The 26,376-nt window shown below is 39.3% G+C and overlaps 1 protein-coding gene across 1 annotated transcript; it reads right to left on the reverse strand.

The window, feature by feature from the left end:
• Window positions 1-1,915: 1,915 nt before the first annotated feature.
• LOC137265362 (THO complex subunit 3-like) lies at window positions 1,916-17,307 on the reverse strand. The gene is made up of 6 exons (XM_067800752.1): window positions 17,091-17,307; window positions 13,699-13,855; window positions 7,572-7,776; window positions 6,906-7,067; window positions 4,703-4,803; window positions 1,916-4,511 (listed from the first exon to the last, which is right to left on the reverse strand). Exons 1-6 carry the CDS (start codon window positions 17,265-17,267, stop codon window positions 4,360-4,362), a joined length of 954 nt encoding a protein of 317 aa, XP_067656853.1. The 5' UTR covers window positions 17,268-17,307; the 3' UTR covers window positions 1,916-4,359.
• Between the last annotated feature and the right edge of the window lie 9,069 nt (window positions 17,308-26,376).

The raw sequence follows: 26,376 nt of genomic DNA on the forward strand, positions 1-26,376 counted from the left end.
ATCTTGGATGGGAGAAAAAGACTGGAATTCCTTCTCCTCTCATGAAACAAGAACAGAAAGACAGGCGTGTTGAGTGGTGTTTGGCACATGAAAACTTTGACTGGGAAAATGTGATTTTTACTGATGAAAGCTCAATATGGGTATATTCCAATAATGTGAAAATATGGACAAAGTCTGCGTCAGCACCGTTGTATCGACGACCTAAATACAGCCCAAAGTTTCATGTATGGGGAGGCATATCCTTATTAGGAACGACCCCGCTGTGTGTGTTTGAGGGAAATCTAACAAGTCAACGCTACACTAACATATTACATAATTTTCTCCTTCCAAGTGCACATGTGTTTTATGGAAATGACTGGATTTTGCAGCAAGATAATGATCCTAAACACACCGCAAAACATGCCAAGCAGTGGTTTCAGGAGAAAAATGTGACTGCATTACCATTTCCTGCATATAGTCCTGACTTAAATCCCATTGAGAACATTTGGGGATGATGAAGGAATGTGTGAATCAAAAGGGGTTGACAAAAATTGAAGACATGAAGAGAGAAGTGGTCCGATACTGGGACAGCATAACTCACGAGACACTAACCTCTCTGATAGGAAGTATGCCTACCCGTCTTAGACTGTGCCGTGAAGCTCAAGGAGACTTGATAAAATATTAAATTGTTACCTACACAACATGAAAAGGTCAGTTCACTTTCACAATACATTCAATTTTATCTGATTTGTTCTCGTTTAATAATATGAAATGCTTTAGCTATTCTCAATAATTTTGAACCATACTGTATATACACTACTACACAAAGAAGCAAAATACCTTATGAATAATCATCTTCTTGACCTTGACCTTGAGTGAAAGTCTGCCTACACGTTACAGTTATACCGACCCACCCTAAAGTGATATAAATCAAGCATTACTCAACTTTTAAAATCAGTGATAAGTATTCCAAATGGCTAACCAAAACAAAATCCAAAGATAACATCCTCAAAGATTGGTCCTAAAAATAAAAAAGGTGTTTAACAAACTGTCATTAAAAATACTGATGCAGTTCACTGTTTATTACTAGGGAGGAGTGCAGCCAAAGGGACAGCCTGGTGTTATTTTCATTATCAGTGAACAATATTTTATTGTTTGTACACTGTTGAACTCCAGTAAATGCTACTTGCATGAAGTAGGTCGAGGTGGACCACCACTGGCAGAGCTCCAGATAACGTGCGTATTTGTGTATTTTCACTCAATAAAAATTAAAGCACATTTACTCAATTAATTACATATCTGGGAGTACAAAAAATGCCAAAACTCTACAACAGCATTAGCATATGTTAAGCGATGCCTATATGTACATATATTATTTTAGCTGTAGCCAGTGTTCGGAGTTTACTGTATTAGTCACATAACTTCCATGTTAAAGGTGAGAGAATTTATTGAGAAGAAATTTCATTTATATATCTATAAGATAAGAAGCTCTGAGTAAAAGTTCTCAATTCTATGAACCAGTGGGAGTTAACAAATGCAAGTTACTCCTAAAAATTTGCAATTACTCATACATAAACAGACATGGAAGTAAATACCCAATTGCTTGAAAAATTATCTGGAGCTCTGCACTGGTATGATCTGAATGCCAGCACTGCCATGTAGAAGTACATGGCATAACTACCAAATGCAAACATCTGTAGTCATTTCAGTGAACATGGCAGCCATACATTACTAACAACTTTCACTTTATGTATAGGAGGAATCTTTCCTTTCAGGGGCACTGATGCGGAGCAATTTCAGTGGACTGCTGGTTTCTTTTGCTATTGTTTTTCTCCCGTGAGTACCCGGATGAAATCCCACCAGTATTTGTGACTGGTTTGTGATCACTGCTGCGCCTCCCATATGCATAATTGATAGTTTATGTGTACACTGATCAACAAAGATGAAGTCATTTTACTTCGTTATTATGAAAACAAATCAAACACCTTGAAGTTTACTCATCTGCCAGTGACATAAAAAGTCCCAAAAACGTTAGGACTAAAAAATAACAAAATCAGTGTAGGTCTTTATATTTTGTCTTATAAACCTACTTAATTAGTTGCTTGTCACATTTGGATGCATTTTGAAAGTTAGTAAAAAAAAACCCACACGGTCTGCTCATACTTACAGTGAATTTCTAACATGATTTTAATATCTAAACATTGTATAGACTGCCAACGTGAATCATATTTCACACACACCCTATTCGCGACCTAGTGTATGTTTTCTGTAATACAGATTCTGCTGAATGCTACAAGAAATAAATTAAAACAAAATGCAATATTAAATTTAAGACAGACGAAAGCTATAGCAACAATATAAGGCTACTACCTTGTTCAGGAATGTATCCATCAATATCCACATAAAAGAACGGGATTCCATTCATCTGCAGCTGAAAAATAATCCTGCTCTATGTCTTGAGTCTTTCAACAGTCTAATATGTAAAAAAGTAACACATCGTTTGAGAAATTTTCACACTGATGTATACATAATCTCACTGGTCACCCAGGACAGCACACCTGGCAACTAACTGTAGGATGTCTGCCTTAGTTAGCCAATAATGAGCAACAATCAATCAATCAAGGCAGTGGCGGTTAATTCTTCGTAGGAAGGATGTTGTTTTTACACTCGTGCTTTACAACAGGGTGTTTTCAGTATAGATTACATAAATCTACACTCGTAAACACTGCCTATTTGACAAAGCCGCTGTGGAAGAAATTAATCGACCAAATGGGAACGTATGTCGAGTAATTTCAGAGGTGTTACCACTATTTATACCCGTCATAAATTCATAAACTGACCATCACGTGAATGATGACAAATAACACATGTAGGTTTATACCATCAAACGCGAGTAACAGCAAGGAAGATGTAATCTCTGTGTCACATGCAGCCTGAAAACACTTTTGGGCTGTTTTGAGGATGCCAACGGAACTTCGTTGTTACATAAGAAATGCACATGGGTATTTGTTGTGTACTGGGATAAATGGGTATAATCAGGTTTTTTTATGTAAGAAATTTTTCAGATTTCTCTACCAATGTCAAAGTCATTGTTATTAGTTTACGAATTCAGAAAAATCAGCTGTGTTTTTATTATCATAGATAATAAACCAGGGTCCTAGCTACCAAAATTTACGTATGATGTTTGCTATGACAGCTGGGCCAACCCTCAAAACTATTTAAATATAAAGCTTTGCAATCTTCTGGACTTATATGAAACAAATGGCTTGCTACGTGTATGTAGACATCATACTTTCACATGACATGATTAAATATCGAGGTGAAAAACACAGATATAGGATCAAATTGGATCAGTCACTATACCATCCAAGCATCAGAAAAAAACTACACTGCTGGGATATTTTGTTCCAATCACATAAGGAATACTATGGATATTTTTAAATAACGGCATATGATGGGCATCCGGACTGCTCACTTTTTAGGGTGAAGAAATTCTGCTAATGTGGACAGGAGCCCAGTCCATTTGTCCGTCATGGTCGAGGGAGCGGGTGCTGACCAATTTGCTGCTTGGTTTCGTAATTAGACTGTTGGCAAGAAACATTATTCGCTCCACATCAGTGCCCCTTTAAATGATTTCATTGGACTACAGTAACGTTTTCTCATTCTAACCAGTAAGTGTGGCCCCCTGGCAAAGTGCTTGGGTCACAATCAGTTAAAGTAAAGCAATGCTTAACTTGCATGTGTGACCGTGAGTGACAGCTTGACTTCTGAGACTTTCTAGTAAGTCCCACAAGGAAGCATGCGTGATACATGAGGCCCCACCTTAAGGCAAGTTCCGTCAAAATGGCCTGTGTTCACCCAGCAGAATATGGATGCACTCTGAAATAAGTCATGAGACTATAAACCTTCTAGCACCTCGCATACAGCTTGGGTTATCCAAGATAATAATGATCTGATTGTGCACTTTGAGCAGGACATCTGTTATAAATATTCCAATTATTCATGAACATTTACTTTTATGACCTTGACACAACTAATTTTCCAGTTTTAATAACTCCTCCACATGTCTGTAATATCCCTGAGATGTTCATGCTTCATGGGCTGCTTGGGTAACTCCTCCACATCGTAGCTAGCGACAAACAGTGACGACTCACCACCACAGAGGTCACTCACAATGAGCAGACACTCATCATATATTCCTTGCATCAGCAAGCTAGTCCATCCAATCAATCACACTGAGGTATTTCACTTACAAAGTGTAGAAAAATCAATGAATAAACAAGCAAAATTCTTATGTATTCTCACATTCTGACATTTCTTATATGAAATTAGACTATACTTAACACATGGACATGGACTTACACTGGTAACTTTGACTCCTCAAGAATCAGGGAAGCCAAATACTTTAACCAAACCAGAGTCTCGATCACGTTCATGTTTGTCATCACATGCAAATGCCAGAAGATGTCGTTTTGGGTGCCAGGCAACTGTAAATGTTGGTGTTTCACATGGGATTTCTGCAAGTTTCTCAGCTGAAAAATGAAAACAGGTTACTTGTAAGGTCTGAATACCTCATGGACAGCATTATCAAGATCACTTTAACACTTTTTAAGTCTGATCTGAAAAAGTTACTTTTGTCTTAACACAATAAATAGTTTGAATGTTTAAAGGAAAGTGGAGCAGCCCATCTAACTCTATTCCTGACAAGTCAATGTCAACTGACCTGTTTCCACATATGCTATGTCAATCACCAGATCTTCCGAGGCTGAAGCCAGCATTTTCCCATCACAGCTGAAGCTCAGCGTCCTTACTGGCCAGTCCAGTCTAAAATGTGTACAGGTTTCACATTTCTTGTTAAGGTTCTCACATATTTTCCAAACATGCAAGGGACATATGCATTTACGTAGCATGAATGAAAACTGCTTGATATCTGGAGACATACGTCTCTCAGAAAACTGATATCCTACAAATAAATGGTGGCTGGATGGTGGATGGTGGAGTGGTCAAAGCATTCCCTCGTCATGCTGAAGAGCCAGGTTTGATTCCCCACATGGATGCAATGTATGCAACCCATTTCTGGTATCCCCTGCCATGAAATTGCTGTAATATTGCTAAAAGTGGAGTAAAACCATACTGACTGCCTCACTCCTACAAACACACAAGGTACATATTGGACACCGTTTGTTGACATATACCAGCTAACAGACTTTCCCTTCAGACACCCACTTCAGACACAAAAAGATGATACATGCAGGATGTCAGCACACAAACGTTTAATGAGTTAAAACCTGGAAATAAATAGACCCATCAACATTGTAATTCAACAAACCAGGCATACATCAGTGCATCCTACACTTGTAATGCCTGTCAGACAAACCCACAAACCTAAGGCTAGCCAGGTATGATCACGAGGACATGAAGAACAGCTGACAGGCTGCTGCTCATATTACAACATGGAATTATCAGCATTCCCCCAAGGATTCAGAAAGGTCACGGTAACTTCATAAAAAAGGGCACTTTATAATCCTAAAGGGCAAGTTGAATTCTCATTCTTTCCTTGGTAGGCAGTGTGATTTGTAATGTGAACTAAACTCACTTGACATGCCACCTCCTAAATAATTATCAAAACAATTTCATCTCACTGGTCCATGCTCACCTAGCCCAAAAACTGGCTGTAACTACTCTGTTGTGCAAACAAACATGTTGGGCTATCTGGGAATGGTTATAACGTTTGGGTTCAGGGATTAGTCGTACAAATAAACACAAACTTCTATACAGATTGATATGGTCTGTTTCACTTCCAGTTTATCATCTGAACATACACTTTATAATTTATAAGTTGACATTTATTAACTAGGACGCAGCATCAGCAAACATGACAACATCAATTTCACAACACTGGTATCTGGTCTTCAGAATCTGGAGTTGAATCTGCAGATCTCGATACTTCTTCTTCTTGTACTTCAGTGTACCTGTGGCCTGGAGATGGATTATTGAAATTTCATTCTTGTCCAGCGTGCCTTTGATGACATTGATAAACTTGTACAGGTTAGGATGGGGTGTCTTGATGACGTTATTGAGCTTATGGTGCCACCCTTCAAGATGGTTTGTTGTATGTGGACCCTGGGTGTCAGAGTGGTTCCACATCTGGCGACCTTCTTTCTGAACCCACTTCTCTGTAACATATCTATGCCAAGTATTTCTGATGTTCGGTCTTGTAAGGTCTGAATCCATACATCGTCTAGTTTTTCTTTTGGCACTAGTGGTTCTGTGTCGTAGCTATCGCTCGACAACCCATGGGATGATGTCAACAGCGCCAGTACACTGTGTCCTCTTATGCCTGTTCTTAAAGTGAACTGAAAGCCATCGTAGACTAGAAATTGTCCACCTTTATGGTTATCAATATATTCAACTTGTACCTGTGCCTTTGCCATTTTCACTGAAGCTGTCTAAGTTGTCTGAGTTTTTATACTATGAACTTGGTCACACTGAGCAAACACTAAAGATAGTGAGTGAATGCTCACCCAACGCATCAGCAGTCAAAGTTGTCCAACTCTTTATGAAAGGTAGTGGGTGACAAAGAGTGAACACTCACTCAAGGTATCGGGGAAACGTGCTATGACTCACAGTGTTAATTCCGTGTAACAACAATGATCCTTTGGGCTTGGGACTTAGTGGGAATAGGGAAAAATAGATTTTGGGCTAGGTGGGAATAAGGGAAATCAGATTTTGGGCTAGGCGGGAGGACACCCTCCACCACAAAGGACATGACAAAATGTCAAAATATACTCAGGTAATAGTAAACAGCTGAAACAACAACAGGGAGTAAGCTGAAATGCAAGGGCACAGTGCTCTCCTGATTGTGCCTCCTGATTGTACCTCCTGAAAAACCATAATTAGCAGTCCATAGTGTAACAAGGTCTTACCTGTAGAACGTTCGGACACACACAAACTCTACTGCATCCCACAGACTGACTAGAGCATCTGCACTTCCAGTGGCAAAGTAAGTGCCAGTCGGATCAAACTCGATACAAATACAGTTGGCAGGATGTGCATTCAAGACATGCTGTAGCTTCAAGTCTGGATAACTGAAACCAAAATGTGATCAAAACATACAAGCTGAGAATATAGTTTTTATATAGTACATATTCGTAGGTAATTCCCTAATTATCTCACACCAGTAAGTGTGAAAAAGGTTCGTACACACCTAATACTATAGTCACACATTTAGACTTGTCCTCGATTCTACAGAGGACATCGGTCATATGTCATGAGGTTGGAATAACAAAAAAGCTTGTTTATACATTTGGTATGAGAGTTGGATGTCAGTTCTGATGATAAGAAACTGGAATTACATCCCTTAGGAGTGTCAGCTTATCAGCTAGCTGTTCTGTGACAATGTCTTCCAAGCAAAGAGAAAATGTACAGCATTCACTTCTTGTTGTTCTTAATGTAATTACTTTCTTAAGTTCCTTACAGGAGTTGTCAGTCTGCAAAATATTTGTTTTTTGAAATTCTCTGAAGTTGAATGACTCTGTACAGTATATTAGATGTTGTCCTGTGGCTGTACTTGGGTACAGGTGCCCAGTTACCTGAGGATGTGTATGCTGCCTTGACCACTTGTCAGAAAAAAGAGATCACCATCGTTGTTCCAAGATATTTCATTTACTTCAAATTTGAATTGTTCATCAGCTCTTGATCTATGAGTCTTTGCATCAATGAATGTGACCAGATCTTCCTTGTTGCCTACAGCAATGGTGCTTCCATCTGGAGACCAACAAATGTTGATGTTCTCACCTGAAACAGCAAGCAGTGAGCACCTGTCAATTACATCTCCTTCACTACATAGTAATATTAAGTGTAAAAATTTAAAGCACTACAAAACTTGAGTGCATGTATTGAGTTGCACCACTGACAAATCAATGTTGTTAAAGCAAACAGACATCAAAATTTTAAACATGATTCAAAACTAGTAAAATCTAGATATTTTTCATATTTGTATACTTCCTGAATTATATTGACTGCGTTCCTTCGACAAGATGAAGCTGTGTGATGGAAACATTGAAGAGACGTTGTTCCAACTATGCAAGTCACCATCCTGCCATCACACTGCACCCCTGATCAATATCAGAGGGAGGTGGTGGGTCGCTCTGATCTTTTGAAGGACCCTGGACGGAAACGGAACTGGAGATATGTAAGTCCAGATGTGGAAGTTCTGATTGGTGGCAAACAAGTCTATGTTGTGAAGGATGAGATGGCGACAAACAATGCTGAATGCCTCTGGGAGGAATTTCCATTCTGTGGCGCTATCCTGTCCAGTCTGGAAAGGCCATCCATAAGAATGTTTCTACAGCCTGGAATGTGCTGAATGATGAAATTCAAGTCAAGGGGATCAACAAGATGAAAAAAGATTATGCAACAAGGACGGAAAATGAGTTGTTCCCTGGCTGCAATGACACCCAACCATTGTGGTGTAGTCTGTTGATGTGAGGAGTTCAGCATGCTGAAAATATGACTGCTAATGAATCATGGCCAGAATGACTGCCTCCAACTCGAGATTGTTAATATGTTACTGGCATTGGTCGGTGGACCACCACCCTGAGATGACCTCACCCTTGAGATGGGCACCCCAGCCCAGAGACGTATCTATGAAAAGGCATAAAGTGGGTGTTAGCTCGGTCAAGGAGACACCTCCTAAGATGTTCGACTCTATCGTCAACCACTGTAGGTACACGCTGAGGTGAAACGGTAGATTGATGAATGTTGACTGATCCTGGAGCTTGATGATGATTGGGTGCAGTTGACGGCAACCTCTGGTTTTCAAATCCTCTGCTAATGTTAGTAACCCCAGAAGTACTTGACATTGGCGAAGAGTATGAGATTGATGGAGCACTGGGTAAAGATGCTGTAGAACATTGAGCCAGCGGTCCCTCAGAAAAGATAAAAGTGTCTGGAGCAATGCCCCTATGAACTGTAGCATGCAAGAGGGAGTGAGCTCTCACTTCTGCTGATTGACTGTTCATCCCAGCTGATGAAGCAGGCATCTGGTGAAATCCCTATGATGGACCAGAGTTGATGGGTCCTGCTGATTTAGGAGACAGTCGTCAATGTATGTTCCTCAGGTGAAGACAGTCTGCTATTGACTTGCTTATTCATATGAAAAGCCACAGATATGAAGAAATTCCAAATGGGAGTATTGCCCACTTGTAATGGATACCACAGAAAATAAACCTGAGGCAATGCTTGTCGCTGAAATAGACTGGCCCATGCAAATACCTGTCCTGCAAGTCATGACTCATCAGGTAATCGTAAGCACTGATTCTGGTCCTGAGCAGTCATTTGGAAGTAAGGCGGGGGTTCCAGTAAATGTTTGTTCAACCGAAATTGTGGATCATCGTGAATTTGTCAGAGTCCTTCTTGGGAACCAAGACTACTGGGGATTAAAAAGCATTAACTATCTCTATCGCTTTCTTGTGTAACAAAATGTCTATATTATCCAATAAGATGTGGTGTCAGTTGGGGGGGAGATAGACATCGGTTCAGGGTGAATGTAAACAGTCGATCAGTTGCCATTATCAAATCCTTGATCATAGGATCTTGTGGGATAAAAGTTGGGTCTGACCAAATAGTGTCCCTCTTGTCAATGCCAGGACCTGGGGAAAGAGCCACCATGGATTGTCGATCCACCATCCTTGTCAAAGTGTGTACTGATTTCTGGAGATGAAGTCCTCAAAAATCAGAACAAAAGTGCCTTCCAGTGAATCCGAATGGTAGCTATAAGACCTCCAAACTGGAGAATGACTCCTTGACTTTCATCTCTGTTTAGTGGATTTCCAGACTTACTGGTTCCTAGTGAAGCTGATTCATGATAAGAGGTAGCCCTAGAATTTGAGACGCTGCCTGTAAGTGTTGATGGGGCCAAAACAGAAAATGCTGAAAAGCTGGATCAGTAACAGGAGCCACAAGCATCAGCGGTGTTGGTACAGGTACAGTTGAAAGAGGTGCTGGGAGTAATAGTGGCAGGGAAAGTAAACGTTGTGCTGATTGTGTAGTTGGCAAGGGAGGTACCACGTGTGTGGGAGGAGTTACCCAGTCACCAAAGACACCGCAAAGGCTGCATATATCCTGGGATGGAGGAGAACACCAGCTCTGGAGTAAATGGAGTGATTCCCATCAACTAGTGAAACATAGACTGTAAAAAACGACTGCATCCAACCTGGATCCATGTAGAGCACCAAAGGCGCACCTAGGTATGTAACCTAGGAGGTGACACAGGTGCCAATGTTGTCATCACAGATGACACTAAACATGCTGGAAACACAGATGTGCTGATGCCATTGAAGATGAAGATACTGACGCAGCGGGAAGTGTCGAGAAAACCCTGCAGGATGCTGAAGAAGACAAACCATTGTCAGTGTCCATGGGGATGACGCCTCCTCTGAAGAACCACCCAACTCCATAGTAGCTATGGAAGTAACAAATTCTGGAGAAGCCAACATCCTGGATCCAAAAGCTTGTTGTACAAGTCTCTTAATGGAAATTTGCTTATACTTTTTGAAAGCTGAGGGAGAGAGTCTAGAACAATGTGAACACTTGGATGTCAGGGAACACTGCCGAGTACAGTTCAAACACCTCAGATGGGGGTCGCTGCTTGACTTCTGCAATTGTGTTATGAGAGTGTGTTTTCTGTAATTTGTATTATTATTGATTAAGTGATAGTTATTATTGGGTCACAATGTTAGAGTTTTGAGTGATAGTTATTATGGGTCACATTTCATATCATGGTAATAGTATTTTAGTGGCCCGCCTTACAAGGCTGCATTTTAGAGTTGCCTCCCTTTAGGCACTCTGTGTTTTGACTGTTGCTAAACACAAGGCTGATCATCAAGATTCCATACTTTGCTAGAATGCTCAAGAATCAGTGACTTTGTATATATAAGGCTGGTTGTTGTGTTGGCGACACACACACAGACTTACACTTGGAATAACTGGAGGTCTGGTCATCATTTGGCCTATCTACATTTGTCTGCCTCTTCGTCTGTTTGTCAACATCAACCTACATCCAAGACTGACAGCTCACCGTGTAACAGTCAGTATAACTGTTTCTCACTCTCAAACTAAGGCTTTGGTGATGCATTGCTTCAGATTTGTCTCAACTGCATTGAACTAGAAACCTCTATTGTGAAGCATATTGTATCTTTCTATTTGTCTGCTCAATACATAAACTGGATATGTTAGACTTTGTCTGTGCTATAATTTTCTGGTTTTGAGAGGATTTCTTGTACGTCTTTTTCACATTCTAAGTAAATTTATCCTCAGTACTTTTCGTTTCACTCCACTACTGAGTCTAACAAAACCTTATGGGAGGTCGCGTCAGGTAACCTTTGAGATTGACCAATCAGAACACAGCTTAACAAATCGCGAAAGTGCACATTTGCACATATCATTTGAACTTTTTATCTCGAAAAGGTTCGTACCCGAACGATTCCGAATGCTATTTAGCATACGCTTGCTTCCGAGTAATGCACACAGCGTACGTACAACCATGACAACGGTGAGTAAACAGTAGCTAAATATATTGTTTTGGGCAATATTCAAGTATGTTATCTTGCGGAAATATGAGCTAATGGTAACCATGTCAACAGAAACCCCAAAGCGTATATACTGCAGGTATATATGCGAACACTGACATGAGTGCAATCACACAGGAAACCCAATAGGTGATTCACCCACCACCTATTCTGTTGGATTCGGTAAGCAAATAAGCATGCAAAATAAGCATGGATAAGGCAAAATTTGTAAATTTTATGATAAAATTGATATTTTATACTTATCATGACCCATGAGATCAAGCCTTCCCAACTATGCCCTCTCATCACTCGGCTTCCCTGTAACTGTAAGCTTGTGTGGAGGTATATTCGGAGACAGTGAGGACAAGGCATGCACAGGTAACATGAGTTCTTTTGGCAGGAAAAGGGAGGTAGCTCAGGGTGAGTGATTGTATGTTCACTTAATGGAAATTAAACCATTTAGAAGTGTGGAATGAGAAGGCAAATAAGCATGAGTCAGGATAAAGAAAAATTTGGTAACTGGATTAACTAGGTTCACGAAGCTTGAAACGATAACTTTCCCAGAGTATGAAGTCGTGAGGAGTAGTATGATCTTGGTTGTGTATACAAACAAGTAAATAACCTACCCGTTACATAAAAAAACAACATGTTGATTGTGATGAGCAGAATCTGTCACAAAGAAACCTCAACTACTGCACTTTTGTTTTGCGATTATACACTTATAATTTTGTTTATTTGCTTTTTCTTAATCAGCAATGTATTTAATATATCATGAATACATGATAACTGTTTTAATTATGGTTGATTTTTTTGCTGCATGTGACCTTTAACCAATGAATATAGTCTCCATCACAGTGTTCTGAGCTGTGTACTTGTCCACATGAATGTTTGTATGGAATATGGCTGTTGTTCTGAATCAGTTTGCTGTGTACTGTTAACAGCATTCAGAATACCCAACCGCCTGGGACAGGTTATTTTCAACATGAACAGCCCGATTCTCAAATTCATCATCCTGATGGTCAGGTTAAAATTTAGACATGTATATGAAGATATTCATATTTCAGAATAATTATTCACTTGTAAAATTAAATTATGAATTTCAATCGGATGATAAATTTATGTCAAATTATTTGATAGCAAGTAAGTTTTACGTCTAACCAGCACTGACTGGCAAATTTTACATCTAAAACAGCACTGTTGTCTGGCTGAAGATTTTGGGATTTTCATACCCTGCCATTAATAATAATTTTTGTAACATGTTAACTTCTTAATAATTCAAGCCAGATTTATACATATTAAAACAAAGCATTATTTCTTTAAGGTTCTGCATGCAACATGTCAACTTGGAAGCATTGTTTGTTAAACAATAACTTGAGTAAGCTATGTTTATAACAAACATGCTTCTAATGAACTGCTGGATTTAACAAACTGTTATTTTTTAATCCCTGCCTTGGGCTGTATATCACAGTCAAAGTAAGTGTAACTGACAATGGTCAAATCAAACTAAAATTACTGATCTTGAGCTTGTTATAAAAGCAGTTTAATGTACATTTATTTCCAAACACCGTTTGAAATAACCTCACACAGTTAAACCAAACTAATTACGGTGTTTTGTGCATTTTATCAACAAATTATATGAAGGTAAGATGGGCTAAAAGTGCTTAAATATCATAGCAGATTGTGCAGTAAGACACTGTAGGTCAGCTGAACTTACCTGCTATACCCTAATAATGAGCTAAAGTATGACATCACCTAATCCATACTGCTGTCATACATTGCGAGTACACATATGACACATCACCTAATATGTACTGCTGTCATACACTGAGAGTACACATATGACACATCACCTAAAACATACTGCTGTCATACATTGAGAGCTCACATATGACACATCACCTAATATGTACTGCTGTCATATACTGAGAGTTCACATATGACACATCATCTAATATGTACTGCTGTCATACACTGAGAGTACACTTATGACACATCACCAAAAGCATACTGCTGTCATACATTGAGAGTTCACATATGACACATCACCAAAAACATACTGCTGTCATGCATTGAGAGTTCACATATGATACATCACCAAATACGTACAGCTGTCATACATTGAGAGTTCTGAATTATACTAACTTCTTACCCTTTGTATTAATTGTAGCTGCTGACTTGCTAGAACGTGTGTCCCAGATGCGGACCGTCTTGTCCCCGCTAGCTGTCACAAGGAGGTCTGGATTGCGTGGATGCCAACATAGTTGATCCACACTGTCACCATGGCCACGGAAAATATGATCCTTACTCTGGAGAAAACAAAGAAGTGTCATCAGAGTATCCCCCCAGCCTGCACGCATTTGAAAGACAAATCATCTGACAGTTACTTGATGTTTTCTTAGATTACGTTTGAATCATTTCCATGGAAGTCATGAAAAATATATGCCATATATCTGTAAACAGCAACAGGCACCACTTCAAGATCTGTCTCAAATATCTGCAAAGATCTGTTGAAAGATATGAAATTGTTTTCGAGTTCTGCTCTGGAAACGAAGCCTATCCCTCCATTTTGAGGGACAAAATGATTACGGACGGATGGATGGGTGGATGGATGGACGGATGGATGGACTGACAGACGAGGCATCGACTATATACCCCTGCATTACGTGCTGGGGGGATAAAAATAGTATCTAACAAATGTTATAGTAGCTTGTTACAGGTAGCATGGGAAATTCGTCTACTCAGTCAAAGCACTGTTACTTATTGTTACTTACGACCCGTGAAGGTCCCAGGGTAGAATAGGCCTTCAGCAACCCATACTTGCCACAAAAGGCGACTATGCTTGTCGTAAGAGGCGACTAACGGGATCGGGTGGTCAGGCTCCCTGACTTGGTCGACACATGTCATCGGTTTCCGATTGCGCAGATCGATGCTCATGTTGTTGATCACTGGATTGTCTGGTCCAGACTCGATTATTTACAGACCGCCACCATATAGCTGGAATGTTGCTGAGTGCGGCGTAAAACTAAACTCACTCACTCACTCACTATTGTTACTTAGTTTGTAATATGTGAAGGATTCACGAAACTTTAACTTTTAAACACATAAAAGCTAGATGGACAAAGCTTGGTACTTTGTAAACATCAGTGTTCACGAATAGTGTCTGACCCTCTGACAAATCTGGCAGATTTGGCAATGGTCAGACTGAAGTCCCCAACCTGCTGGCCCCAGTGTCTGACTGAATATATCACAATGACTTTGTCTGAAGTTGTTATTTGTGGCATGTGACACTTGTTCACTGTTTATAAATTTATGTTTACAATGTTTGTCATCATATAATGTTAATAATTTCAATGAAAATTATGAGAAATGTTAAATCTGAAATGTTTGTGTAACTTTATTCTGTGGGTCCTGTGAATTTTCAGTGGGTCAGACAGATATCTGAAACTTACAGGACCCAAAGTCCTGTTACTTTGAAACACCATTCGTAAACACTGAAACATAAAAGTGAGTTAAGAATAATTCTTTAGTGCTTAAAGCTACAATCACATTAGCTTAATGACAGTAATTTAAAAGTTTCATGGTTGGATTTTGAAACCTCTTCACTGAATTTATAGGTGTTTATCCTCATTCAATTATGACAAGACGACAAACATAATTTGAATTCCATCATGAATCCATGGTAATGAAAAAATTTTGAGATTCATTTGTTATTAGTTAAGTACAAAGTGTTACATAGTTTCAGTAGTTAATCAGGGATCAGCAATGATCAGTCATAAACATGCTAAAACAGTATATACTTGTGTTCCTTTTCTTGAAACATGGTTTCACGAAAACAGTTCAGTAACTCTTCATTATGAGCACAATGTAACATACTCTTCAAAAAATGAAATTTGACATATGTAAAATATGAAGTTTAGGAAAATATCTGACACAAACCATTTCAGGCTACATCCCATCATGTGGGGGAATGGTTGCTAGCGACAAAACATATGTAAAAAGAAATGTCGAACAAAATGTAACACTACACTCATGTCTTTAGTGAATCACTAAAATGCACCTTTATGAAATGCAGACACATCATGAAATTGTGCATTGTCCTGAGCTGAAGCCTATGACTATAGACTTTAAAACAATACATCAATGGTACTCCACATGAATTATTTTATGACTTATCCCACTGGGTACCCAATACTAATATATCTTCACAAATTTACACTAAAAAAGTATTGCCTTGCCTGCATTAGATCATCTACGATATCTCCAGGGTATACGTCTGTATAAGTCTCCACTATACCCTGGATGCATCTACGACTCGGCCCGAAAATTTTATTACCTCCCATTGCTGACTCTGCATTCTCACAGTAGCCAATCAGTAGCCATTACAGCTGAGCTTGCCCGTGTCAACAATGGTAGCAGACGCAGCTGCAAAGGTTTGTTCGCAGTATGATACAGATTTTTGGGAAGTCATACAGACACATTGATAGGTCCAAAAATTTAAAAAGTACATGCAAGAACTCCTTCTGCCTCTTTCAGAGAACCTGTGCATGATTTGTATTGCAAACTTTGATCAGTTAGATACTTTAAAAAGTGAAAGTGATTTGTGATTGGTTTGTTCACCTTCCCAGCATATACACTTGATTGGATGAAAAGCCAACCAAGGGAGGTAATAAATTTATTGGGCTTAGCTGCAAATACATCCAGCGTAGAGTGGAGATTCATCATTGAGGATGGCATTAGATATGTGAAAGTGACATTATTATAGCAAGTTCTCCAGGACTACAGAGAAGTTGTACACTGGTATAAAATACATTTTGAATAAAATCAATAAACTAAATTAGGAACGGAAATTCTGATATTCAAAGAACACATTTGTGTTCGCAGTACTGTAACAAAGACACTTTCTGTCATAATTCTATATGATGAATGAGGGCTATTTTTATGGCTATACATAAATTCTAATGTCGTTGTCAAGCAAGTGATACATAAGAAGCACTTTGGGGTGATACTTGTCATGTATCACTTGTCTGAATGCCATTCTTTTCCCACTTTTATGGGTGGAGGAGCAATGCACTTTACCATCATACATGATCATACAAACACACACGTCTCCTACAAATTCCCTGCATACTCATAAAACAGAGTGTCACTTGTTAGGGCATCATCAAATTATACGAATAAAACGTTCAGTATCTCAACTATTTACTATAGTGGCTGATCATTTGTTATCTCTGACCAATCATGAAATACCTGTCACAGAGGAAAGGGCAGGTGATGGGGCACGGGTGAAATTCCTATAACCAAACCCTTAACCATGTTAACCTAACCCTAAATCCTCGAAATAATGCTGACTGGATACACTTCAAGCGAGGGTTACGGTGTTTTGGATAGTTCATATGAATAAACTCGTATTCCAGCCAAGGCACATCGAGCCTTCCATCGAGCACAATTGGTATAGTCACCTAGTTATATGCAGGACTAGGTTTAGGACTGCATCGCGGCTCAATTATATATGAATTAATATTACACTAGTGTTTGTCTCACCAATCTATCGCGATCCAGAGTATATGTGCTGACTGTTTTGTCAAAAGACCCAGATGCTAACTTCCGGCCGTCACAGCTCCAAGCCACGGAATGAACTTTGGCTGAATGAGCTTGTACATCGCGTATCCTGTTGTTGTTTTGAAAATGTTTCAGCATGCTCTCCATTTGCGACGCCATTTTGAAATAAGCGCCATCTGGTACATTCTTGAGAGTGACTTCCCTTGATGAACTCGGCGCTAAGCTCCTTTCCTTATTTCCCTTCACGAGGGGTGCTGCATGGAGCTTTTGATCGGCATATATCGCTGCTTTTCGGATCATGTTCCGAATGTCGATATGATTTGTTTCATGAAAGTTTGGCACTAGAAACAGAAATGTCCTCAATGTCAAACGGGCCCATTATTCCATCATTATGATAAATAAATAGCATTGACCAGAGATCACACACCGGTCTCTGGCACTGACTTTTCTAGTAAATGAGATAATCCCTCGGAAGCCATGTATGAAGCAAGGTTTAGGTAGATTCTTTTGGGGTGCGATTGATCGAATGCCAAACGATGTACAGTAAAATATGTGTACAGTGATTACTGTCGTTTAATTCAAATATTTATGGCTGCGTTATAAAAATACCACTACCACAATATTTGGGGTTGGTCGGGAGACTTACCTTCTTCGCCATTATTTTTTCTTTCAGTAATTTCACAGCATGAAAAAAGCTTTGTTGGCTTAATTAACTGTTCTATTTACGCTTAAATATTTACAGGTCGGTTATTTATCATCGGGTGAAGCGCAAGTTGGTGGGACCATTGAGGAATACATGACAGCTTCATGGGGAGGGCCGTTATAAACAAATAACTGGACATATATCATTCATATATATATATATATATGAAGTGATGTACACGCACTCAATATTGACGCTAACAAAATTATTTATCTCTAGAGTCTCAACGTCAATACGACAAGTAAACGACGACAAGTTGTGAATATATCCTGTTTACTTGATACAATAGAGGATACTAAACGACCTGTAACACCATCTTTATTGAACGAGTTAATCATCTGATATCAAATGAATGAGCGAAAAGTTTTACGGAAGCGAGTTGAGATACACTGAGGTGTTTTGGATTAGAACTACCGCAACAGCATGTAATTATAATGGATTACTTTTAATCTTACCATTTTCTAGGAGTTTAACCCTTTTGACTTTAAACTGTGGACCTTTGGACTTTTCTTTGGCACAATTAACGTTTCAGTTTTGGGCCCTTTTGTCCTTTGGCCCATTTGGCAGCTTTGACTACAAACCCATTATCCACTAGTTAACTATAAGCTGTTTCCTTTGCTGAACAAACATGTCTATAACGTCCTTTAATGTCACTTAGAAGTATGTGTGATGAACAACGAGGAGAGATCTGTGGATATACAACTCCTTAAATATAAATAGGAGCGACGTTTCCATGTAGCTACGGAAAACACCGTTATCAAGCAAGTTGGTAGTTTCACCGAAACGTCCCTCATTTTAATAGTAAAGAAGCTGTAAATTTATATCCATAGAACTTCCCTCGTTCTACATATCTGTGGTAAACCGTGATCTCTGTACAAGCTGATAATTTTGAAATGTAATTATTACCAATATTTTCCTTGTGTATTTAAGCTTATTGTTTCACACAGAAGGCGAAGAGAATTGGATGTCAACTACTGTAAATGAGAAACGCGACGTTTCGGGGTATATTCGTACTTGTTACTCTTCACCTGAAGAAGAAGTAAGGATATACTCCGAAAAGCCGTGTCTTCAGCTTACAGAGGCTGCCATCCATACATTTTCACCCACCATTTCAGCCAATATGGTTCCTTATACTGCTTATTGATGAGGCTTATTAACGCTGGAGACTGATGCCCGCCTGCTGTCCCTACTGTGCGCACATCTATATTCAGTGGAAAGGTGATCGATTAATCAGGAGCTCTGAGTGCTTTACATATGGTAGTGTTATCGAGTGCTGATGGGTTGTAGCCAACCCGTTCAGCGTTCAGGGCAAATGCATTAAGAGCACAGAGTTTGGCCCAAAAATGCGCTTGTTTCCTTTATATGGCTAACTACAAACCAGAGATGACCCCTCGTGTTGGTTTAGTTGTCCCTTGTCATGCCATGTGTTCAATATACGAACGTACGTTTGCAGTTGGCAGTATAGGGAGGTGCGGCTGTATCTTTGTCACTTCATGAATATAGCAGAGGTAATCTTCCTCGAAGACCCAAGAAAGGACAATGAGAACACTCTTGGTCTTTCCATAAGATAATAATTTGTAAATCCAAAAATGTATTCATTTTCACCAGTATCAAGGACCATACTAAAATAAAAGATACCTATCATGGTCTCTGTCAGGATAGATTTTAACTTAGATTAGTTCCCAGCAACCGATGTTGACCGTAAGTAAGTGAGTTGATTTTACGCCGTTTCCGAGCAATAGTCCAGCAATGTCACTAGACATCTGAAATGAGCACCACACATTGTACCATACGGGCCGTCGATATGGCGAACGAACACTTCACCCAGTGAGCCACGCCATCGCCATAAGAGATACAAAGATGCCCCAGGGCCTTTATTCTCGAAACGTTCGTAGCCCTAAGAATTCTTAACTTTGATCGTAGCCAATATGTTAAGAATGGGCTTAAGAAGTTCGTAGGGCTACGGACGTTTCGAGAATAGATAGCCTGGTTCTCTAACCTGGTTAAGAATGTACATCGACTGTGGGGATCAATGCTCGCAACAACGACTGCTTCATCGTCGATTGATCGCCCTAATATTGCTGAATGTGGCGTAAACAACAAACAAAACAAGTCAATAACGCGCCCTGGGACTTGTGTACTTTATGAAATACCGTGGGTAGATTCTGACTCTTTTAGCTGCGTATAATTATGAATATGGTGACACATAGCTGCTGGGTAACCAGATTAATGCACGGGGTGCTATAACTTAAGGATCATGTACCAAACGGTAGGAGGGTAACGAAGCGCGGTTTATTACCTCTCCTAGTCGGTTGGCTGTGCCAACATTGTGCTAAAATTGAGCCTTGCCTTTTCAATAAGGGTTCCATGACAATGGGTAACCATTATTTACTACATGCCAGATTTTACATGAATACTGACGTCAGCCACAAATCGCTGTGCGTGATAGTTACATCGTACACTAAACATATTTTAATAAAATGATGTGTACATATTACTAAATATTTGGTAATTGAAAACAGCCTGATTATAATAACTTGTTTCTACGATGTACCCACAGTGTACCCGAAGACAAGTCAACAACCTTTACATGGTTTCCTTGTCATACTGGTCAGACTACCAGAGAGTCCAACATGGCGTAGACCGTGACCTGACATCATCAAATAGCAATATAGTCTTACTAATCATCCTTAATAGGTACGGGCGGAAAAACACAAATAGAAAGCCGATATAATGGTGATTAATAAGCCCCGTGTGGTTATTGATCCAAAGTGAATATTTGATGGCCTATTAACCCTTGGTGGATCGATAACCTCCTACAGCCTTCCTACACTGCCGGCCTAAACACTTATCGGTTGAACCCCGCAAGCTGTAAACTATTATTGCATAATTGTATACTCAGGTTACTAAAATTGTTTTGTTTTACGTCAGCATTATAATGTGACAAACTCTGTTAAATGAAAAAACACATGTCTTTACAAACATACAACTGGGCTGGTTTATTCCGTTTGTCTGAAGAATGCGCGGGAAAATCTGAAATACTCTAATCACTCGTCTGTTCGGAGTCGTCCCGCTGGGTGTAAGTAAAAGTGTTTTTGGTGGATACTATCGCTATTGTTTCTACTACCAACAGTACGCATTGTCTCCGTCATCGATATCCCATCGCACTCATCGATTAACATGTGACCATTTTCATTCAGTGTAATACTCGTGAAGGACTTGTGGTAAGAGGCGAATAACGGGATCGGGTAGTCAGCCCCGCCGACTTGCTTGACAGATGTCGTCATATCCCATTTGCGAAGATAGATGCTCGTGTTATTCATCACTGGATTCACTTGTCCCGACTCGTTTATTTAATGACCGTCACTATATAGCTGGAATATTGCTGGGTGCGGCGTAAAACTAAACTCCCTCATTCATTTTCACACAACATAACATGGGTGTCGATCGCTAACACAGGAACCACACAGCGATATAGGTGGTGACATATTATCACAAAGGAAAACACATGGTGGGAATGTATTCAGTATTGTAGTGTTTTACGTACATACACTTCACATGTTCGTTTACAACTGACAAAGCGTCAGAAAACGTATTTATAGCTTTCATGTCCCTGAAAGAGTTAATTTCATTGACCTTTGACCTTTGAATGATTTGCGACATCAATGTCACGAGTAGTTTACGACCTCTATCAGCACAAACTGTCCGTAACTGTGTTTACGAGATGCTGACATCGAGAAGGCTCAACGTAATCGTCTTATGTGGCTGCGACAACTGAGACACTCGAAGACGCATGGAATGAAATACCATAAGGTGTCTCAAGCGAGTCCGTACCATAAGGCTTCATACTTGGAATTCCCCTATTTAAGCCCACGCGAAACAATTCACTAAAATGAAGGAGTTTTTCCGTACTTAAGAACATCAGTCTCAGTACACTCCACTTGTGTAAAGAATAACACTGAGACTAAGTTTGCTTAGACTGTTAATAACATAGGCCTAAATTTGGATTGAATTCGTTGATATTTAGAGTGACCTCCCTTTCCAAATGCAGACTTTGACTCTAATAAATACACAGCCTGGTTCGCCTAACCCAGGCGCATCAGACCCAGGGAACCAGGCTGATAAATACACTCTGTGGAGACTAGACATTGTCTTAGATGTCAGTCAGTCCTCTCATAATAGTTTGTATTTTGCATTATGATTGGACTGTTAAGTTTATCATTCACGTTCACATTTACTTACACGAGTAAATATTTTCATAATTTTCAGTTTTTAATTCATAGACCAATTTCCTGATTAAGTTTTGAAAAATCCCGATTCTTTTCATTTTCATTTTCATCAACATAATGTGCATTTTCGAATTTAAGCCCTGGGGTTTGATATGGTTAAAATATTTCATCACTAGAACAGTGATTTTCCTTATTTAAGCCCGGGGCTCAAACACAGGAATTCCCGGTACTGGACCGTGGAACCCACGTGAACTGTATAACCATTGTGTATAAATGGCCAGTACGTACATGGAAATGGCTGTTGAATGTCATCAGTAAATATATTTGTATATCTATCTCGTTAAACTCGTGAAATATATAGTGCATGTTTTAGGAGTCTAGTCTCTATCTTTGGTGACAGAACTTGTATCAAGTTTTTAAAAAGTGCACCGTTTCGTGGCAGATGCTGTTAGTGTTTAAAACAAGAATATATGAAATTGGGAAAATGATAATGAATATGAGTAGACATAACAACCCGTTAACAAACACATCTCCATGTTCAGTTTTAGAGTACCCCATGCACCTATATTGTTTCATGACAGCTCCAGGGCTAGTAATGAGACGCGACAAAGCAAGACCTGCCTATCGTTGCGGTTAGTTAGTCATATATTCATTCCTGATCTCCAGATTATCGTACTTTGGTTGGTCCACCCTTGTATCAAACAGCGAGCTTGTATATGAGATTAGTGATTAGTCAGACCGGGGTATACTGTTGTCTGGACGTTAGTAGCACTAGGAATGTGACATACTCACACACGCTAACTTTGCTTCGTTATTTGGTGTCCAGGGACGTCGTATCAAAGCGATACATCGTAGAAGTAGAAGAAACAATGGATCTTCTGTCACAATATGGATGTAATTCGGCCCGCAAACGGTCGCCATGGCAGACTCTGGCACTAGCCTCTAAAACGGCTAGAGTATGGAAGAGCAGGAAGACATTTACTCTTATCGAAGTTGATAATTCACCCGAACCTTATGGTAATTATACATGTATACAGTCATGTTTTGTATCACTAAACATACTAGGCACCTCCTGGACATGTTCCTATTTGCACGTCCCACAAACCAATATACCGTATGTTGAATGATGTATATATGCTGTACGATCTATAGTCACTTGCTGCTAAACCTTCTACTCGTATACTCGCAAGTAGCTTCCAGAACTACGCACGTTCTTTATGTTATGTTGATGCTGTTGTTTACTCTTATTTCTTATTAATGATCAGCTATATTTCTGATACATGGTTAATGCTGATAAATGATCAGGGTTGTTTGATATCGTTGGTGCCAAGAGGTGTAAACTGTAAACTCATGGGAAAATGGCACCTCACCATACAAGTGTTAATCACTCGTAACAGTGTGGTCTACAAACAACTGCAAAGGAGGAAACCAGTATCCATTAGCTAGCGCCCCAAAGTCTAAAACTCGTGTGAATACACGACAAGGTAACATGTGCCATGTGATATTCAGTTAAGTTCTGAAACTGCATTCATGCCTGGACCAAGCAGACCAACAGCCAACAGTTGGAGTCACGTGACACGTTCCGGTCACAAGACATGTGATGATAGCAACTGATTCGATCCTCATCGATATGCAGCTATGTCGTACGATCACCAAGTGCCATTATTAAATTGTACCTGTATAGTCGCCTCGATATTAACGTGTATAATCTATTAGAAATACGTGAAGTCCCAACCCTAGTTGAGATACATGAAACATGGCTGTCCAGTTAATAGACTGCACAACGGACATGATAACATTAAACACAGACATGTTAATGTGTGCTGGAGAGTATATTCAAAGTCATTTCTATTTTGAGCTTGTGTTTACGTGGACGCATTTATGCAATATAGTAACCCGATATGGCAGTCTGTCATGCAGTCCCTGGAGGAAATGTATCCAAGAAAGCCCACGCACGTCTAAAATATTTCGAACGTCAAGATTTTGGGCTCGTGCTCATTTTATATATTTTTTTTCATATGAACATTTTTCATCTGTAAAATATGTTCATTTCAGTGACTGTACTGTAGTAGTTAGTCTACCGATTAGGTAAAGCCTTAAACCAGGGAGCCTATATAGAGGGGGAGGAGAAACTCCTCGAAAAGCCAACGTGTGGCCAATATGGTGGCAGCGTCGTATTTAAGATTGAGCTCGGTTTATATTCAACAGCTGATTAAGTTCGCTGAGTGTTGTAACAACTGAAATCCTACATGTAGAAGATAGGTTAACTATTTTGTCACTTTAGTTTAAGTCAAATAATTGGTATTAGTGTCCGTATTAGGACAGCAGATTTGTAGTAAAGTTTCAAGTCCGTAGGTTGTAGCTCACTGGCTTCTTTTTTCGATTCATCGCGAAGATAGACTAAATTGTGCTGATAAAAACTTCCTTCACATATTCGTTTTGATTTTGTTAGTTGAAAGGTATTTGAAAGTAATACTGACAGTTTTATGACTTAAAAATTGTAAGGGTGTAATTTAGGTGTGTGAAAAATATGACATATCGTGGATGTGTTCTGATCCGCCAAACATGAAATACATGTAGTTAAACAGTTTTCACTGTTTACTCATCGAAGCCATTCGGTTGCATTTAGTTGTTGTGAATGTTAATTAGGAACTAGTGAGTTGTTTTGATTGCGTTTTTGACCTTCTCCAGTGCTACTTCTGGGCTTGTGCCGTTGAATGTTGATAAATTCTGTGGGAATACGAAGTAGTGAATTATTTTGATTGTGAAATGGTGTGTGCATATTCAAATGTGTTGTTAATTATTTGTCGGTGACCAACGCGCTCTATCCTTCTTCTCCATTGCTACTTCTGGGCTATTATAATGTATATTATTTGCACGCCGCTCATCACGTTTGTTGTTTTTTTCTAAACACCAATCATACTTACCTAACATATTGTGTTATTTCACCAAACTCAAACACTTTTCGTTTGCACTAATGTCAGAATTAATAACAATGCCAAACTAACATTTACTAACATCATTTACTAACATCATTTACTAACATCATTTACTAACATCATTTACTAACGTCTACGAATCCACCGTTCAATTCGTCTATGAATCCACCGGATTTTTACGTCTACGAACCAGTGCCCCGTTTCACAAAACTCTCGTAAGCCTAAGATCTCGTAAGTTTTCTCGTAGCATCCGTAGCTCCTGTGTTACAGTATAGCAGGTACAATGGCTACGAGAAAACTTACGAGATCTTAGGCTTACGAGAGTTTTGTGAAACGGGGCACTGTCTGATATACGAATTCACTGCAAGCCAAATGCTACACGCCATTGTTTGAGTGTTTCTAGTTATTTCTCCAAAACATCTTTCACTTACATCTGCAATTCACATGAGGGGAATATACTATCAGGTGAAATGTGTTTGCAAGTAATAATGATAGTTTCATAATCTAAAAAAGAATGTAAGGGTGTATTTGAGGCGTGTAAATGATATGACATATCGCCGGTCTGTTCTGACCTGCCACTAAAATGCTATACGTTGTTATTCCAAGTTACTTCCCGAAAAACATCTTTCACATACACCTTTAATTCATATGAAGGGGGTATTCTACCAGGTGAAATATGTTTGCGAGCAATAGTGATAGTTTCATAATCTAAAACAAAATGTTAGAGTGTATTTGAGGTGTGTGAAAACTATGATGTGTTGCCGATCTGATCTGATTCCCCATTGATGCTTGAGGGTTATAGTTCTGTAACTTCTCTCTTTCTTGTTCGATCTTATTACAAAACTTTTACAAAACTGGAACGCTCTGTGACAGTTTTACACTTTATTTTTGAGGGCAGTGTGACAGTGTCAGTTAACGTTTTGTTAACGCCCATTCCATTCCCCGCATGCAATAAAATATCTGAATTATTAATGTAAACAAAAATGTCTTAAAGTAGATTTTTTAAAAGGAAGCTGATGTTAACAAGTGTTCTCGTGATACTTTTGCGCTCTTAAACATGTTTTGGGAAGGAAGGCCGCGGTGTATCATTTATTCTTTCGTTCATTCACATATGTACTTCTTTCTTATATTCTTTTTCTATATTTCTTTCATTCATTCACATAATTCTTGCACTTAATTCTTACTATACATTCATTCACTCATTGTAAATTTGCGGTATGGGGGCAAGGGAAGGGTAATTGATTTGGGACATGGGAGGTGTCATTCACAATGTACATGCTTCTCCATGAAAGTCACCATCATCTCCCACCTTTTTCTATGCAACATCCAATCCCCGTTAAGGAAATAACGAAGGTGAGGCGTCGGCCTGCGGAGAAAAATGAAACAAACTATAGAAT

This window comes from Haliotis asinina, chromosome 15, assembly GCF_037392515.1.
Source record: "Haliotis asinina isolate JCU_RB_2024 chromosome 15, JCU_Hal_asi_v2, whole genome shotgun sequence".
Taxonomy (NCBI): Eukaryota; Metazoa; Mollusca; class Gastropoda; order Lepetellida; family Haliotidae; genus Haliotis; species Haliotis asinina.

What these genes read in the sequence shown, in the direction of transcription:
- LOC137265362 (XM_067800752.1), bottom strand. Translation starts at nt 17,267, where the DNA reads ATGGCGTCGCAAATGGAGAGCATGCTGAAACATTTTCAAAACAACAAC. An exon ending in AGCTACAATTAATACAAAGG is followed by an intron (nt 7,777 to 13,698) that starts GTAAGAAGTTAG and finishes TTGCTGTTTCAG; the next exon opens with GTGAGAACATCAACATTTGT. An exon ending in CATAGCATATGTGGAAACAG is followed by an intron (nt 4,512 to 4,702) that starts GTCAGTTGACAT and finishes TTCATTTTTCAG; the next exon opens with CTGAGAAACTTGCAGAAATC.